Below are 17,500 nucleotides of genomic sequence, written 5' to 3'. Positions count from 1 at the left end.
CTTAATTTGGCAAAAACTAAAAAATGTAGGGAGGGAAAGGGGGCATAACTTTGTAACAATAGTTACAAACAATTAAATTCAAAAAATTGTCTAGCATCATGTAAAATTTTTCTTAACTTCATATAGAAAACTTATCTTGCCTTCTGTTCAGTCTTTCATATATGACTTGGTCTGTGTTTTGTGATACTTATGCCTTTATCTCTTAAAACTGTCAATCATAGAGAAACATACTGCAATTATACATAACAAATGTCCATATCTTAGTCAACCCTCAAAATGGCTCAAAGGTATCTGTCTAATTTTTATCAAAATAGTTGCTGTATTGCCTAAGCACCCTTTTTTAGCGTTGTTTTTAGTCAGAACTATTGTGGAAAATCTAGGGTATTTGCATCAATTGTAACTTTCACACCTAAAATCTGAAAGGTTAAAGCGGGTCAGGGTAACAACATCAGTTTTTGCCATGTCTAATAACGTCTGTCCAACAACATCTGTAAATATAATGAGGTATAATAACATTTGTCCAACAACATCTTAAATTTCATTGATGTCTAGTAACATCTGTCCAACAACATCTGAAATTTTATTGATGTCTAATAACATCTGTGTAAAAATTAAATGAATATTACAGATGTAGTTACATCTTTTAATTTATCAATGTGTAATAACATCTGTGCAACTATATCTGTAGATTTTAAGATGAAGTTGTTTTTAAAATGGATTATTTTTAATAATGTATTATTTCAACCAGATGTAGTTATATATAGGATTTTTTTTGAGCTTGATTACTACTTGTTCTTAACAAGTTCTATGGGTAAGGTAGAAAAAACTTTAAAGTTTATATTACTGTTTGTAACAACAACAACAAAAATTCTAAAATAACAGCCACAAATGGATTTTATAAACAATCAACTTGTATAACAGCTATAAACTTATAAACAATCAACTAATAGTATAACAACTATAAACTTATAAACAATCAACTAATAATATAACAACTATAAACTTATAAACAATCAACTTATAGTATAAAAACTATAAACTTATAAACTATCAACTTACAGTATAACAACTATAAACTTATGAACAATCAACTTACAGTATAACAACTATAAACTTATAAGCAATCAATTAAACAAACTTTGAATACAATATAGTATTGATTACCATATATTATACGTATGATATATTATACATATGATATACCATATATTGATACCATATATTAGGGTGACAATTTTTTAGCACTTTTTTAACTTTTTTCATAAATGCAAGTTTAAAATACATCTATATTAAAAATTTTTGCTCACTTGGAACATTGGAACTGGCAGATGTTGTTTTTCAATAACTTGAATGTTCCTCATTCTGCCAATTAAAAGCTTAATATATTAAAAGATTATTATGTATAGTAATTTTTCAATCAAGTTCGATTCCACCACGTCCCTGGTAGTACCAAGCTCGGTTTGTTTCTCCGTGCAGCAACCTTGTTCGTCATCGTTTTTGTTTGGGAGATATAGAGTTAAAAGAGGGTTGTAACCACAATTTAAAAAAATAAACTCCTTGACTGTAGTGGTCTTCATGGCCTTGGAGTGGTAAATTAACATTAAAAAATATTTATTTTATAATATTAGTATTATTTACTTTTCTTTAATATAGTTAAACAACAAAAGTTTACATTTCAAATATTTGAATTTCAAACAACAATGTTTATTTCAACTTAACAAGATCTTTCTGATAAATATTCTTTAAAATCTGTTTCCGAGTTTTTCAAACCAACAAAACCTTTTGTCTCCTTGGTGCATGACCTTTTGAACATTCAACCAAACATTCAACTAAATTTTTGTTTCATTTACTAAATCCAAAACAAGAAAAAGAAACTGGTAAGCCTTCACTGGTAACAAGGTCATAAAGCTGAATATTTTGTCTACTAAAACACAAAGTAATTTCTCTTTATTAATTTCACTAATGTTAGAAGCCTCATTCTCCAACAGTGCCTTGTCATGGCTACTGCTTTATGTGAAAGAAAACAGGAATGAGATTTTAAACTTTTTAAGAATGAATTGAAGTTTTAAATGAGTGAATTTTCTATATTGATTTTTCATTTTTTTTTTATGATTGTTGAATGAACTAAATTTATTAAATACTGAAAGTTTAAAGTATAACGCTAGGTAGCATAGAAAGGTAGCATGGAGGATATCATAACTACTACTACTACTACTACTACTACTGCTACTACTACTACTACTACTACTACTACTACTACTACTACTACTACTACTACTACTACTACTACTACTACTACTACTACTACTACTACTACTATTACTACTACTACTACTACTACTACTACTACTACTACTACTACTACTACTACTACTACTGCTATAACCGTTGCGGATGAGCCCTCGCATTGCGAAATTTGAATTAGAAACAAGAGGTGCGTAAAAACGATATTTTAAACAATATTTTTTTGTAAATGCTGCAAAAATAATTCTATTTTTATTTCAAATAATTTTTTCAACTTGAATTATTGGTCCGCTCGTAAAAATAGCTTTTTTGTACAAGTTTTTTCTACTTGCGCAGCATGAGGGCCAAACACGATTCCCCTTTCTATGACTTAATTTCGCTAACTAACACCAATTGTTTTTTAAAACCAAGTAAATTCCCCCTGAAAATGCCATAGTTCCACCAGTTTTGATATTTTTGTCTTAAAAATTTTTTCTACTACTCGTATTTTTTTTCCCCGCGTATTAACCGGAGTAAAGTTACTGAAATGTGTTTAATCGGGTAGGTTTTGTAAAAACCTTTCAATAGTGTATGAACAAACAGAGAAATTGATGTTCTTTCTGTTTCTTCATTTACGCACACAAGTTGTTGAATTTTTTAATGAAGTTTTCAAATTCTGTTTTATTACTAAATAAATTAACTTAGGTTTTTTTTAATTATTGAATTTTACTTAACACAATTATTTACCTAAATTTTTTGCATTAGGTAGCATGGGGGCGCACATTTTTTGCAATGCTCATAAATAAAACTTTTTGACATATTCTTGTTTTTAAGTCTGAAGTGACTATTTTTAACATATCAAACAACTATATTTAGTTATAATTAATTCTCATATTAACTAAAAGTTGTCTTTTAATTTATTAGACAATTTTTTTTTTAAAGTAAGTCTATAAACGAAATAGTTTAAAAGCATCGGTGCTCAATGGCCAAACATCATTATCATCACCACCGTCATTTATCGGCTGCAAACAGGGTGAGTTTAAAGTCGGCAACAACTTTTTTAATACTTTCCGTGCTTAATCAGACTTGCCTGACTTTGCGACGTACCTGATCTCTTTTGCTGTTGGTGGCGTTTTACTGTTTATCACTTTGCAGATTATATTGGAGATAAAATGTTTTCGGTTTACCAAACAACTTGACTCTATGACGGTTTTCTGGAGTCCACAGTACGTATTGGATTATAAGATTATTTGAGTCTTTTGTAGTGTCTTAAGAAACATAATTGTTAAATATGAAGCCTTAGCTGTTGCAGTTTATCATTTCACGTATTAACTGAATGTTGACTTTTAATTATTTTTATACTAAGTATTATTATGTAACTGTTAGGATCAACAGATTATTAGATTGACTGCTGAACACTATTAACCGTTAAGTTAAATTAGCGCCTTCTTGAAATTCACAAATACAACCTATTCTAAAGGTGATTGTATGCGGTACAAAATAGCTTTTTTATAAGGTTTTTGGCAGCAACAGACTGGTTCTTCTATAATTTTTTGTAAGAATTTTCTCTGATATTTTTTCATTTGAGAACTTGATTGTCTTTCTTTGAAAGCGAAACTATGTAGTTATATAGCTCCACTACCGCACAGATATCTAAAATTTTAGTAACAAATAATTGGGTGACTTATAAACTGTCTTAAAAAGTACCCCATTGCGTAACTTTTGTATAATATTATGTATAAAAATATATTTGCAAAACTAACATTTTGCTACATTTATTCAATTAAAATAAATATTTCTTTTGTTGCCATAAAACTCTTTTATTCTTTATTTCTCTTGATTTTGACTTGTCCAATTGTGTCTTTTAGTCATGAGGCGCTTCTTTAAGTCTATCACAATCCTAATTATTTATGTTAATTATATTAATCCTAATTAATTATAATTAATTATGTAAACTTGGTTTTTGTTAATAAATATTTTATAAACAAAAACCTACTTGCAACAAACAGGACAATATAATTTTCGGCAATTATCGGAAGGTTCATTATTTAACTAGCAGTAAGCAATTTATAATAAGGATTATTAGTAAATAAATCAATAATAACAATTAATTTGATTTATTATCTGAAAAATATAATAAAATACAAATTTTAGTTTACGACATAAACAATACATTTCATACATTCAATTATTAAATCAGTTAAGTCAGTAAAAAGCAAAAGCTTATTAAAAAAAAACAACCCCGAAATACCTAAGAACTTATTAATAACATAAAGGGTTCCATTAATGATCCCTTTGTTAACAAACCCTAAATAAAAAGAGAAAGAAACAGACAGCGTTTTCAATGGCACAGCTATGTTAAAAAAAGTTAAATAACATACAAAATATTATGATTTATTAAAGAACTTATTATGAGCATAATAAAAGTAATTTGACAATGACAAAATCAACATAGTGTTGTTATAACATGTCGTTATAAAAATATAATATAATATAATAACATAGTAGCACAAAATAGCTATAAAACAATACCATAAAAACTGATTTTGTAATGATACCAATAAACAAAATCATTTGTACCTCAATTATGCAGAATTCTAGTTTCTTTTCAACTGTTGACTGATGATTAATACAGTAATTTCAAATGATATAAATTTACTAAATTAAAATCATGTTTCAACAGTAGGCGAATTTATAAAGCAATGACAAAATCAACTAAAAAAAAGGAAGAACATAATTAGACAATGTTTGAATTTATAAAACTAAAAAAAAAAAAAAAAAAGGTTACTATGAAAAGTAAATAAAATGCATAGCGAGTAATATTATAACTATGATAACTCTTTAAAAAGTAAGTTCTGATAATTCTTAAATTTATTGATTGTGATATCTTAAAATATTAAAAAAAAAAAATGTGAGGAATAAAAAGAAAAGTATAGTAAAAAAAAGATATCTAGTTAACAATATGTTGGGGGAATGTCTTGATCTAGCCTAAGATTATCTACACATTAAAAAACTTGACCACATATTTCAAAACATGGGGGCCCATGATTCATAGCTTGAACTACATTAGCTGTAAATGAAACAAGAGAAAGACAGGCATTAATACTTCTTTCTAATATTCCACTGGTATAATATTATTTCTTTCTAATATTCTTATGGTATAATATTATTTCTTTCTAATATTCCACTGGTATAATATTATTTCTTTCTAATATTCCACTGGTTTGATATTATTTCTTTCTAACATTCCACTGGTATAATATTAATTCTTTATAATATTCCACTGGTATAATATTAATTCTTTACAATATTCCACTGGTATAATATTATTTCTTTATAATATTTCACTGGTATAATATTATTTCTTTACAATATTCCACTGGTATAATATTATTTCTTTATAATATTCCACTGGTATAATATTAATTCTTTACAATATTCCACTGGTATAATATTATTTCTTTATAATATTTCACTGGTATAATATTATTTCTTTACAATATTCCACTGGTATAATATTATTTCTTTATAATATTCCATTGGTATAATATTATTTCTTTACAATATTCCACTGGTATAATATTATTTCTTTATAATATTTCACTGGTATAATATTATTTCTTTATAATATTCCACTGGTATAATATTATTTCTTTCTAATGTTCCACTGGTATAATATTATTATTTCTTTCTAATATTCCACTGGTATAATATTATTTCTTTATAATATTTCACTGGTATAATATTAATTCTTTACAATATTCCACTGGTATAATATTATTTCTTTATAATATTTCACTGGTATAATATTATTTCTTTACAATATTCCACTGGTATAATATTATTTCTTTACAATATTCCACTGGTATAATATTATTTCTTTACAATATTCCACTGGTATAATATTATTTCTTTATAATATTCCACTGGTATAATATTATTTCTTTCTAATGTTCCACTGGTATAATATTATTATTTCTTTCTAATATTCCACTGGTATAATATTATTTCTTTATAATATTCCACTTGTATAATATTATTTCTTTATAATATTCCACTGGTATAATATTATTTCTTTATAATATTCCACTGGTATAATATTATTTCTTTACAATATTCCACTGGTATAATATTATTTCTTTATAACATTCCACTGGTATAATATTATTTCTTTATAACATTCCACTGATATAATATTATTTCTTTACAATATTCCACTGGTATAATATTATTTCTTTATAACATTCCACTGGTATAATATTATTTCTTTATAACATTCCACTGGTATAATATTTTTATTTCTTTATAATATAGGAATTAGTATAATAATAGGCATTATCATATTTTCTAATATTCCAATATAAAAAATTTATATTAGAATTATGATCTTTTTAGCTCCCTGTAAATATATATTGTAAAACTTGTGGAAACGATAAATGTGGAGGCAAAACTACCTTACCATTATGGCAACATAAAAAAAGTGTTTCATCAAAATATTTTGTATCTGGCAGGTCTGGTTCACTTCTCTTAAATAGTTTTGATCTATAATTGTATTGCTTTTTGTCTAGCAACATTTTGAACAGTCTAGCAAAGTAGTATACTAATTATTATGTCTAGCAACATTTCTTCCTTGTCTAGGAAAAAATTATTTATTTTGTAGATGAATAATTTCATCTCGCCTAGCTCTATCTATTTCATTTCGACAAGGAGATTATCAACATGCCTAATCACATTATTCTCATTTCCACGAATAACTTCTTCAAGCCTAATATCATCCATTTCAATTTCACTAATTCTATTGAACATTTAACCAGTAGTATTACTTCTACTGCTTTATTACTACTACTACTGTAGTAACAAATAAACGTAAAAAAAAAAACGTTAATAAAAAAAACCTGTTTTTTTATAGTTGTTTTAAATTAATAATTTATTTTTGTACAAAAAAACAACATCTGCAAACATAATAAAGACATGAACAAACTATTTCTGCCTTATGCCTTCCACGCAGTTTAAAACTATTAAATTTTTACATGAAAATAATATGTAGTAAATAAAAAATTCACTTTTGTTTTAAGACACCTAAATAATGAAAAAACTATTTACAAAACGTTTATATTGTTTTTTCTTTCGCATTTTTACGATCAATGATTGTAAACCAAACTTTTTTACAAGACCCTCTAGTTCTGGTTTCTTCAACATTAACGCAAACTTGTCTTTCATAATTAGCTCATTTGAATATATTACATTAGATAAATGTGTATAAATAAGCCTCCTATCTTCTTTAGTGAATTTTAGGGTTTTTTAAAAACAGTGGTTTTGAAAAAACAGCTGTTACTGTTTTTCAATTTCAAAAAAAACAGCTGTTAACAGCTGTTTTTACTGTTTTTTAAAATTTTATAAGAAATTAAAATAATGACACAAGTTAAGGAGCAAAAAACGTCAATGTCCTTATATTTGTCAATCTTTACTTGAAGTAACTTACTACTAAATAAATAAAGCTATTAAAAAACGCAATTTTTGAATTTTATTAAAGGATGAAAAACTTTAACTATTTATTCAGCTATTCGAATACAAACTACAATTTTTTCTTCATTTTTTATAATAAAATTTTAAAAAGACAAAAGCTTTAAGTGACTCGTCGGACAAACGCGATCTAATTTTTGTGCAAAAATTTGTGCAAACTGAAAAAACACGCTCAACGTCAGTTGATGTTGGTTTAATACTTAAAAGTGCATTGAATAATTTTTGAAGGTTTTCTGTACATTGTCCAGTGTTCTTATAAAGAGTGAATTCCGATTTTAACCATTTGAAATCGGATCCAGTTGTTGTTGTTGTATGTTCTTTACGAAGAAACAAGTTTAATTCGTCGTTTAGTGATAGACTAACATTTTCAGATTCGGATTGTATCGACTAATCTATTTCAGTTTACTATTCTATTTATTTCAGTTTACTATCTATTTCAAGACGACCGGCAAATATCAATGTTGCTTTTGTTGGAGTGTTTGAAGGATCTTTTAAACTCTTTAAAAGATTCATAACATCCTTGTTCAATCTTTCATCAGTACGTATTTTCAAGTTATTGTACAATTCTTCACTGATTTTGCTGTTGATCATTGACAATTTTTTAAACATAAACTCCAAAATTATTTCAGCACTTGCTAATGTTGCATCTTCCTGACTTAAATGTTGAACTGCAAGTTTTATCGGTTCCATAGCATCATAAAGATTACGAATAGCAATAAAATCAATTGAATCCAAAATGTGTGTCGCATTGAACTCAAATAAAGTCTCTTGAATTGCCATTTCAGTCTTAATAATCGAGTCCAACATGGTTGGAATTGAATTCCAGCGAGTTTTTACATCAAGATGTAGTTCAATTTCACGTCCTGTTAAAGCTTTCACTTTACTCAAAAAAATGTTGTTGCAAACTGTTGAATTTTTTATGAATTTGACAAGCTTTCGAGAATTTTTAAGCAAATCGTGATAACTAATTTCAGATTGTTCAATGTCGTCATCATTTAGCAAATCAAGGCAATCATCAAAGCAATCACTTTCATCAGATTCATCGCTATCAAAATAGTGTTCCTCAATTTCATTCTCTTTCTTATATAAAGTATCGCAGACACCCAAATGTAGAGCATGGTTTAGGAAAAACTGGCCAATTATATCCACAAGTCTAATGAATTTTTTATTTACTGTTGCTCCATCCTAAGTTGAGCCAACAATATCTTTGTTCATGTCAATGCCAAAATCAGCTAAATGTTGTTTCATAGCGACAACCATGTCTTCAGCAGAACAAGATCCAACAATGCGAACAAGACCAGTTTTAATATTGACTTTATCATCGCTGCTGTGTATATTAATTCCAAAGAATTGTCTTCCTCTTATTGTTGTATATTCGTCTACGCACATACTGAATTTTGCTCCATTAGCAAGTTTTTCCTTAATTATTTCAACAGCTTTTGCTTTCTTCTCGTTAAAATCTTCAATAATTAATTTCATGACATCACGTTCATTAGCTGGAAGTTTGTAACCATCTCGTGATATAGATTGACAAATATAATTGTTTCTAGTTATTGCTCTAATTGAAATACCATCAGTTGCCATATCTGTAACTATTTCTTTGAGGGATTTTCGATTGAAAAATTCAAAAATTGATTTTGTTCTTTTCTCTGCTGTTGGTTCTTCGTTGGATGTGCCAGCTGCTGACCTTTCAAAATCAATTCCATGTGTCTTAAGATGTGCTTTCAATATAGTTGTAGAATTTCCAGAACAGACAATGATTTTGTTGCATCGCGAGCATTGTCCTTCGAGAGATTTTGTTTTTGGATTTTTTCGTTTTGTAGCAAAATCCCATACTCTCGACATTGCTGAAATATATAAGCATTGTTATTGTATTCTTAAATCAAATTAAAATGATTTAATACGTTCTGTTAAATGTGTTACTTTTAAAAACACCTAAGATTTTACTTTCTTCTCTTTGAAAAACACAAGAAAAAACACTAACTTATCACCAATACGTAATATTTTTTAAACATGAAAAAGTCGTTAAAAACAGTAAAAACAGTTCTGAAAAAACAGCTGTTTACTGTTTTTCATTTTTGACCAAAAAACAGCTGTTTTACTGTTACTGTTAAACAGTAATGAAAAACCCTAGTGAATTCTTTTCGACTTCTTTTAAAAGATGTCTCAGCACTATCTGGAGAAGTTGGAATATAACCATCATAGTCAAAATCTTCAGATTTATCTACGTCCTTTGCAGCATAAAACAAACTTTCACCATTGTTACTACTTTCAGTGCCGTAAATTTCTTCTTTTCTTTTCCTAAGTGGATAAACTTTTTTTTGAATTTCTTGTAAAATAGGGGAGCTTAATGGACAAGAAATTTCATTTACAAAATCAACATTGTCAATATTAGGTTCTGTTTCTGATACTTCTTGATTTGGCATTTGTGTGAGTTTTTTTCGTTTGATTGCGTATCGAACTTTATCAACTATTTTTTTGACCTTTTCATCACATACGTTTTCTGAAGAATTAGCCAACTTTTTTTTTACATCAGCTACTTTTATAGACCACTTGTTTATTTCATTTTCAAACAATTTCAAAGGTATGTTTTTCTTTTCTATATTTGTACCCTATTCATCTGTTAATGATTTTTGAATTAAAGACAGTTGATTACTTGTACTTGACGCAGCATTATATTTGTCAAATATGGCGTAATTGCTCTCAGCCACTTTCAAACTGTGACATAAATGATGCGCAACATTTTGCTTCAAGCTGGGAAAATTTTGATGAACTTTTGTCGTAAATTTTCTCACTAACGTTGGAGTCATTTTAGTATAATCTTATTTTACCTTTTTACCTAAAGCACGATTCCAAAATAAATGAAACTGGGAAGTAATCATTGATGAGTCCACTGGAGCACCATTATAACTCAAAAACACAACTGCTGTATCTGTGGGAAGAAAAATTCCATAAAGTTTATTTCGAAAAAACTCTATATATGTATTTAGCTCATTGTAAAGCTCAAAAGTCAATACAATATTTGCAAGTCCCTTATATGATGTTTTATGCTTTTTAATGCTAATTGTATAACAATTTTCTTTATATAATGCTCTGCGGAACTCACCAATAGTCATATTGGCGGAAGCTCCTGGTCTTGTGGCATTATTAAGAATTGTATACGCTAACAAATATGATCTGACCAAACAATATTTGGATTTTGTAATTACAAAACTGGAAGATATAGAGGCTTTAATTGTGTCTTTTGCACATTTGACATAATCAGATTTATCTAATGCATTTATTTCTTCAGAAGACGGAATATTGTAGAAATCATCCATGTCTTTTTCATGTTGTCTCTCCTGGATGCCCTTCCATAAACTACACTTCCACTGCTTCATAGAGATTTTTAACTTGGAGTATTCTTCATTAGAAATAATTTCAAGTTTTTCTTTAGAAATACAAAAGTCTAAACACAGTTGTAGAGAACCTAAATAGGTTTTTATTGTTCCTGGCTGCTTTTTATCTTCTTGCAATTTTTAACATCCAAGAATTTAAGAAAGAAACACACCCAAGATGCTTGTAATTTACATCATCATCTGTGGCATGACGAACAGCTCCTAAAACAACATTTTTATGTTTCAGGGCAGTCCGAAGTGGTTCGATACCACCCTCAACACTTTGAAGCCAAATTAGAAATTCATCTAATAACTTATCTTCTTCAAATGAAGTCATATAAAACTTATCTTCACCATCATCAAAGTCAATATTTGATTCATCAGAATCAGAGGCATCTTTTTCATTTTTGGTACCTGCAACATTAAACAAATTACTTTTGCTATGTCCAGCTTGAAAACTATTACTCGATTTAGGGAGCCTTTTATCTAAGTATTGCAAACTTAGCCAGTCTTGGTTTTCATCGTCTGAATCACTACACAGGAAATTGTTGTCATTATGAATAGCTCTATTAAAATTATTTTCTAATAATTCATCTTCTAAAAATTTAAACTATAACATACTTTTCACAAGCAGGACATCTTACTTTGTGGCGACTGTTATTAGAAACAGGTTCATCAAGGGTTTTCAGTTTTGACAGCAACTTAAAAATGATAAAATTCAAGGATAAAAAATCATTTAATAAATTAAAAAAAAAATCTTAACAACAATTTTAAAAAAGTCAAATGTTTCTATACCTTTGATGCTTGATTAAAGTCATTGTTATCAACAGCTTTCATCATTTCTGTCTTCATACTTAAAAATGCATAATAAAAAAAAACTGTAAATTAATAAAATACCAAAGACTTATTCAGGGTTTATACAGGTTCTCAATAAAAGATTTCCCTGACTTAACTCAAAAATATAAGTAATTTCCCTGACTTTTTTCCTTGAAACTCACTTGTTTTCCCTGACTCATTCAAAAAAACCCTTTTACCTTGACTTATTAACTATATATAGTAATAATTATAAATTGTTTCCAGAAAAAAATTGAGTTGCATTGACACTCGCATATAGAAAATAAAATACTTACATAGACATGCATTGACACTCACTTATGTAATAAATGATCATATGTTCTTCAATTAAAGGCTTTTATTTACACGATTCTACTTTTTTAAACTATTTGAAAAAATACTCTTTTTTATGACTAAGTATTATCAAAGTTTCACAAGCAAAAGTTGTTGTTAAGTATCTTTTTTCTTTATTATAAAGATTAAGTAAAAAAAAGGAAAAATTATTTTGTAAAGAAAAACAATAGCGAGAATAAAGAAATATCTTAAAAAAAGAAAATAACTTCACACTATTTTCTTCTTTCCTTCCAATATTTGTACTGCTTTTTCCAAAATTTTAATTTCAACAGGTTTTTCTTTGCTCTAGCTTTTTAAACCATTTCCTTTAATTACTATTCCAATATCATTTTTAACAAACTCAGTTCTAAATTATCGCAGGAATCTAATAGGAAAATTTTCACTTTACTACATCACTGATTTCTCTGGTTACAATTTCCATTTGATAATTGCGTTTCTTTTGGTTAGCATTCTTTCTCCCTTGTTCAAGGTCTAACCGATATCATTGACATGCACCTTTAAGAGACTTTATAAACCTAACTGTTAGTTCTATTGTTGATAATAGTCTACTATCATTTTTTTTTGATTTCATTGATCTTTTTTTCAAGTTAACTTTGGATACAATCTTATTAATATTAAATTGTCTCTCTACAGTTGCTTGACCATGACTTGTAAATAGAACCTATTTTTATTTTATGTTAAAACAGATTTTAACCCCTTTAGTATATTGATAGAAGATTTAGGAACAAATTATTTATCTAATCTAGTAATCTTGCAACTGAAACATCTTGCCTTTTCTAAATCTTGAGATAACAATCCTAACAGATCTAAATGTGGCATAACTTTCCCTGCTAAAGTCGCATTAATAATCTTAAATGATATTAGATAAGTCCAGAGGTGTTTTATCTTTCTTCAGAATTTGACCGGTTGCATAGAGGGTATTTAACTTAACTCAAATACATTGGGATTTATCACGGCGTCATAATGTAATAGACTTTTTTGAGTGACTTTCTCCAATACAACACTTATCATATTTGCAGCTTTCTCTTTACATTTTTTACATTAAGATAAAGAAAAATATGCAGATTTTACTTTATATTTATGTAATAAATCCCCTAGTTATTCTTCAGTTTAAGATACAAAATACAAATATTTTATTATGAAATAAATACCTTCATCAGTTAGATTAAGCTCTAGCAAGTCAACAATTCAAGAAGAATATCAGTTTTAACAGATATTCTTGCCCAGAAAAGGCTACATAAGATCATCTGTTTGATGTTTTTAGATATAATATGGAAGACCCCAAAAGGTTCGCAATATGTCTTATATATTGAGATAGATATTCAAAATTGGATGTAATAATTAAGAACTTAGCAAAATTATTTAGAATACTGATTTTAAAATGATTGACAAAAAATCTTTAGAGAACATTTGATAGTAAATTATTAAATTTATAAAAAAAGAAATTCCAAAAATAAAAGTATTAAACAGTACATAAAATAATTTATATTTAGATTAATTACTAAATCAAATATTTTAGTATCAAAGAAATTTTGAATTTTGAATATTTTATTGTTCCCTGACTGACTAAGAAAGCAACCAATTGTTTTCCCTGACCACTAAGTAAATGCACAACCATCTATCCACACTCATACATAAATTAAAACACAAAAACTTTACCTATCTTTTAACGAATTTGGAGTAACATTATTTTTCAGCAAACATGTCTAACAGAAACAGAAAGATTTCTTTTCAGATAAATATATATATATATATATATATATATATATATATATATATATATATATATATATATATTAAAATATTTTAAATGAGAAAATACAACTTTATAATGGAACTTGAAGTTTCATGCCATTCGGCAATCATCAGCCATATTATACAAATATAAAATAAAAACCATTATAAAAAATACAAATTTAGCGTTGCAACTGCATCTGACGTCAAGTGTACCTGATCCGATATTTGCTAATCGCCAGAATCAAAGTTAGAAAGTAAAAATTTTTTCCTATGCCTACAAGCAGAAACCAATTCACTTTTTTTATTAAGTAGTAAACCACTATCAAAATTCATAATAAAATATTTTTCACTAATGCAAAGGTTACACTTTTTTGTAGATGGATTATAAGATTGGCATCTTTTAATTATGTTCCACTTAATTATAGGCATGTTACCTGCGTCTTTGTGTTTCTAGATTTCTTTGGAAAGTTCTGTATCATTTCTATACCTGATTGCATTAAATGATTTAAGGTGGTTTGCAAATCTGAGCTTGAATGCGTTTTCACTGATACCGATGTAAGATTTTTCCGTTAGACTGGGATTAGGTGATGATAAAGTGGCTTTATATACAACGTTTTTTGATAGACATTCGTTATTTAACAGGCATGCTGTTTTCTTAATGCAGTTGCAATTTATATCATTAGTGGTGAGTTTGTTGCGCAAATTTTGTTGGTTGTATGAATTAATAATAGATCGAATATTTGGCATGCAGCTGTAACTAACTTTTATTGTGTTTCTGTTGAAAATTTTGTGGAGCTTATGATGTAATGGAAAATGTAAGTCAATTAAGTTTAAGAAAAGGTGTCCAATTTTTGTTACCACATTTTTACTGAAAGGAGGATTAAACCATATTATATTTCTTTTTCGTTTATTAGTATTAGAAGGATTTAGATTTGAATGATATTGGAGATTGGTGGGAAATCCAGACTTTTCTAATGCGTCTTTATAAATAGGAGCAGACTTTTGGAAAATTTTTTCGTTTGAAGAATTGGAAGATAATCTATGTTCAATTGAGGTTGGTAATTGTTTTAAAATGCTTGGTGGATGGTTGGAACTAACATGGATATAATTTAGCGTACTATGCCGTTGCAACGCTAAATTTGTATTTTTTATAACGGTTTTTATTTTATATTTGTATAATATGGCTGGTGATTGCCGAATGGTATGAAACTTCAAGTTCCATTATAAAGTTGTATTTTCTCATTTAAAATATTTTAATATTATTTGATCTATTTTTTTCAAAAAGATATTGATCACTCTTAAACAGACAAGAGTTGTATTTCCAGCAATATACAACATTTATCAATAAGTGTATATATATATATATATATATATATATATATATATATATATATATATATATATATATATATATATATATATATATATATATATATATATATATATATACATATACACACACACGCTTTTTCTAAAATATCAAAGTTTATAGAATGAAAAATGCAAACATATTATATGTTTGCATTTTTTATTCTATAAACTTTGATATTTTAGAAAAAAAAAAAAATATATATATATATATATATATATATATATATATATATATATATATATATATATATATATATATATATATATATATATATATATAACCAATTAAAACTAAAATTTTTAGATCAAAAGGTTGGATTTTAAAAATCAAAGTTTTAATGGAGGACTAATATATTTATTATTTATTGTATATGAAATTCATAAGTGCTAGTAAAAAAAAAAAAACTATGAATAATTTCAAACATATTTTGACCTGATTTTATCTGCAAAATGTAATTGTTTGCAATCAGATGACTTTTTCTTCTTCTAAAAACCAGTATTAATCATGATAGTTCACACTTAATGAATTTTTATTTTGTATTTTATGTTTACATATGGTAATATTTTAAACGATAATTTCGAAAATCTTATGTAATAATTACAAATTTTATAATACTTAATTTTATCACACCTTTCAGTAAAAAATTTATTCAGAAATACCTCAGCCTAAACACAAAATTGATTTTATACCACAAATCCATTAGAGTAAGAAAAAAATTTTAAAAACAACTACAGCAAAACTTAATATTTATAAGAACAAAATGTAAAATTAATCATTTAATCTAATACCTGAATTCTTGACCAAAGCATCAACTTTGCAAACAGACTTATAATACATTCAGGTACAATAACCTTGTAGATGTAATCGTTAAACTATAAATTAATATATTACATATACAATATATTAATATAGTTAATATATTACATAAACTCTCGGAATCGGGGTCAACATTGCTAAAAGTGTTTGAGGTCGGTATACATATCATTAAAAAAATCTAGTATGCATCAGTGTCAATCTTTTAAAATACTTATTATCCAGTAAATCACTGTTTTTTTACAAAATCAATTTAATTGCACCTTAGAATCTCGGAAATTTGATCCCAATGCCAAATATAAACAATTGGATTGATCTTCTGATAGCAAATTGTCTAATTCAAAATCAGATAAATTTTCTAAAAAAAAAAAATTAAATTAGTTCTTCAGATATTTTAAGCTGATTCAAACTTTAAAATTTATTCTTTGCGTTACTTTTTTTAGAACCACCAGCTTTGAAATTGTTGTGTCTGAAACTGTGCAACTAAAAAAAAAATAACTATGTAACAAAATTAAAACAAATGAAAATAGTCAACAGCTAACTATACACTTTATAATCATTTTTTAAAAACATACTGTTCCTGAAAAAACCATTTTCATAGTTGAAGATGCTGCAACCTCTTCTAACTCATTTTTTGTAAACATTTTAAAAACTAGATAATAACAAAAAATACAAATTCACTGTTTTCATATTACTATTACTATTATTATTACTATTATTATCATTATTGTTGTTATTATTATTATTATTATTATTATTGTTATTATTATTATTGTTATTTTTGTTATTGTTATTATTATTATTGTTGTTATTGTTATTATTATTATTATTGTTATTTTTATTATTATTATTATTATTACATATATATATATATATATATATATATATATATATATATATATATTTATAAATCTGTTAAAATTTTTAGGCATACATCATGAATATCTTCTTGTCATATATAAAATGTATGCAATATAAAATAGCTTATATAGAAACTATTTGAAGGGGTTTAGTTGACCAATTAATAAATTATTTTGTTTAACTAATATAAAATATTTTTTTAAATCTTATAAATATTATTTATTCTATATTTTACTAAAACTAAAATGATAAATTTTTTATAAGACAATGAAAAATGACTTTTTTTAAAAAAAAAACACAAAATCATTAAAATTTAACCTTCAACAACAGTGGCATCCATATTATTTACAACACCAACACTATCTATAATAAAAATAGATTAGAATTTTTATCTAGAACTTGATGC

The 17,500-nt window shown here is 26.5% G+C and overlaps 2 protein-coding genes across 3 annotated transcripts in view; one reads left to right on the top strand and one right to left on the bottom strand.

Annotated features, from left to right (window-relative positions):
- LOC100211035 (aryl hydrocarbon receptor nuclear translocator 2) overlaps positions 1-17,500 on the top strand; it is a 98,779-nt gene that overhangs the window by 44,156 nt on the left and 37,123 nt on the right. The gene's annotated exons all lie outside the window — the stretch shown is intronic.
- LOC136090365 (uncharacterized) lies at positions 15,782-16,877 on the bottom strand. Its single transcript, XM_065816956.1, has 6 exons — positions 16,809-16,877; positions 16,668-16,716; positions 16,497-16,591; positions 16,209-16,292; positions 16,051-16,085; positions 15,782-15,905 (listed from the first exon to the last, which is right to left on the bottom strand). The coding sequence occupies exons 1-6, from the start codon at positions 16,875-16,877 to the stop codon at positions 15,782-15,784; spliced, it is 456 nt and encodes a 151-aa protein (XP_065673028.1).

Source organism: Hydra vulgaris, chromosome 13 (assembly GCF_038396675.1).
Source record: "Hydra vulgaris chromosome 13, alternate assembly HydraT2T_AEP".
Lineage (NCBI taxonomy): Eukaryota > Metazoa > Cnidaria > Hydrozoa > Anthoathecata > Hydridae > Hydra > Hydra vulgaris.
This window is presented reverse-complemented; position numbering and strand designations above follow the sequence as displayed.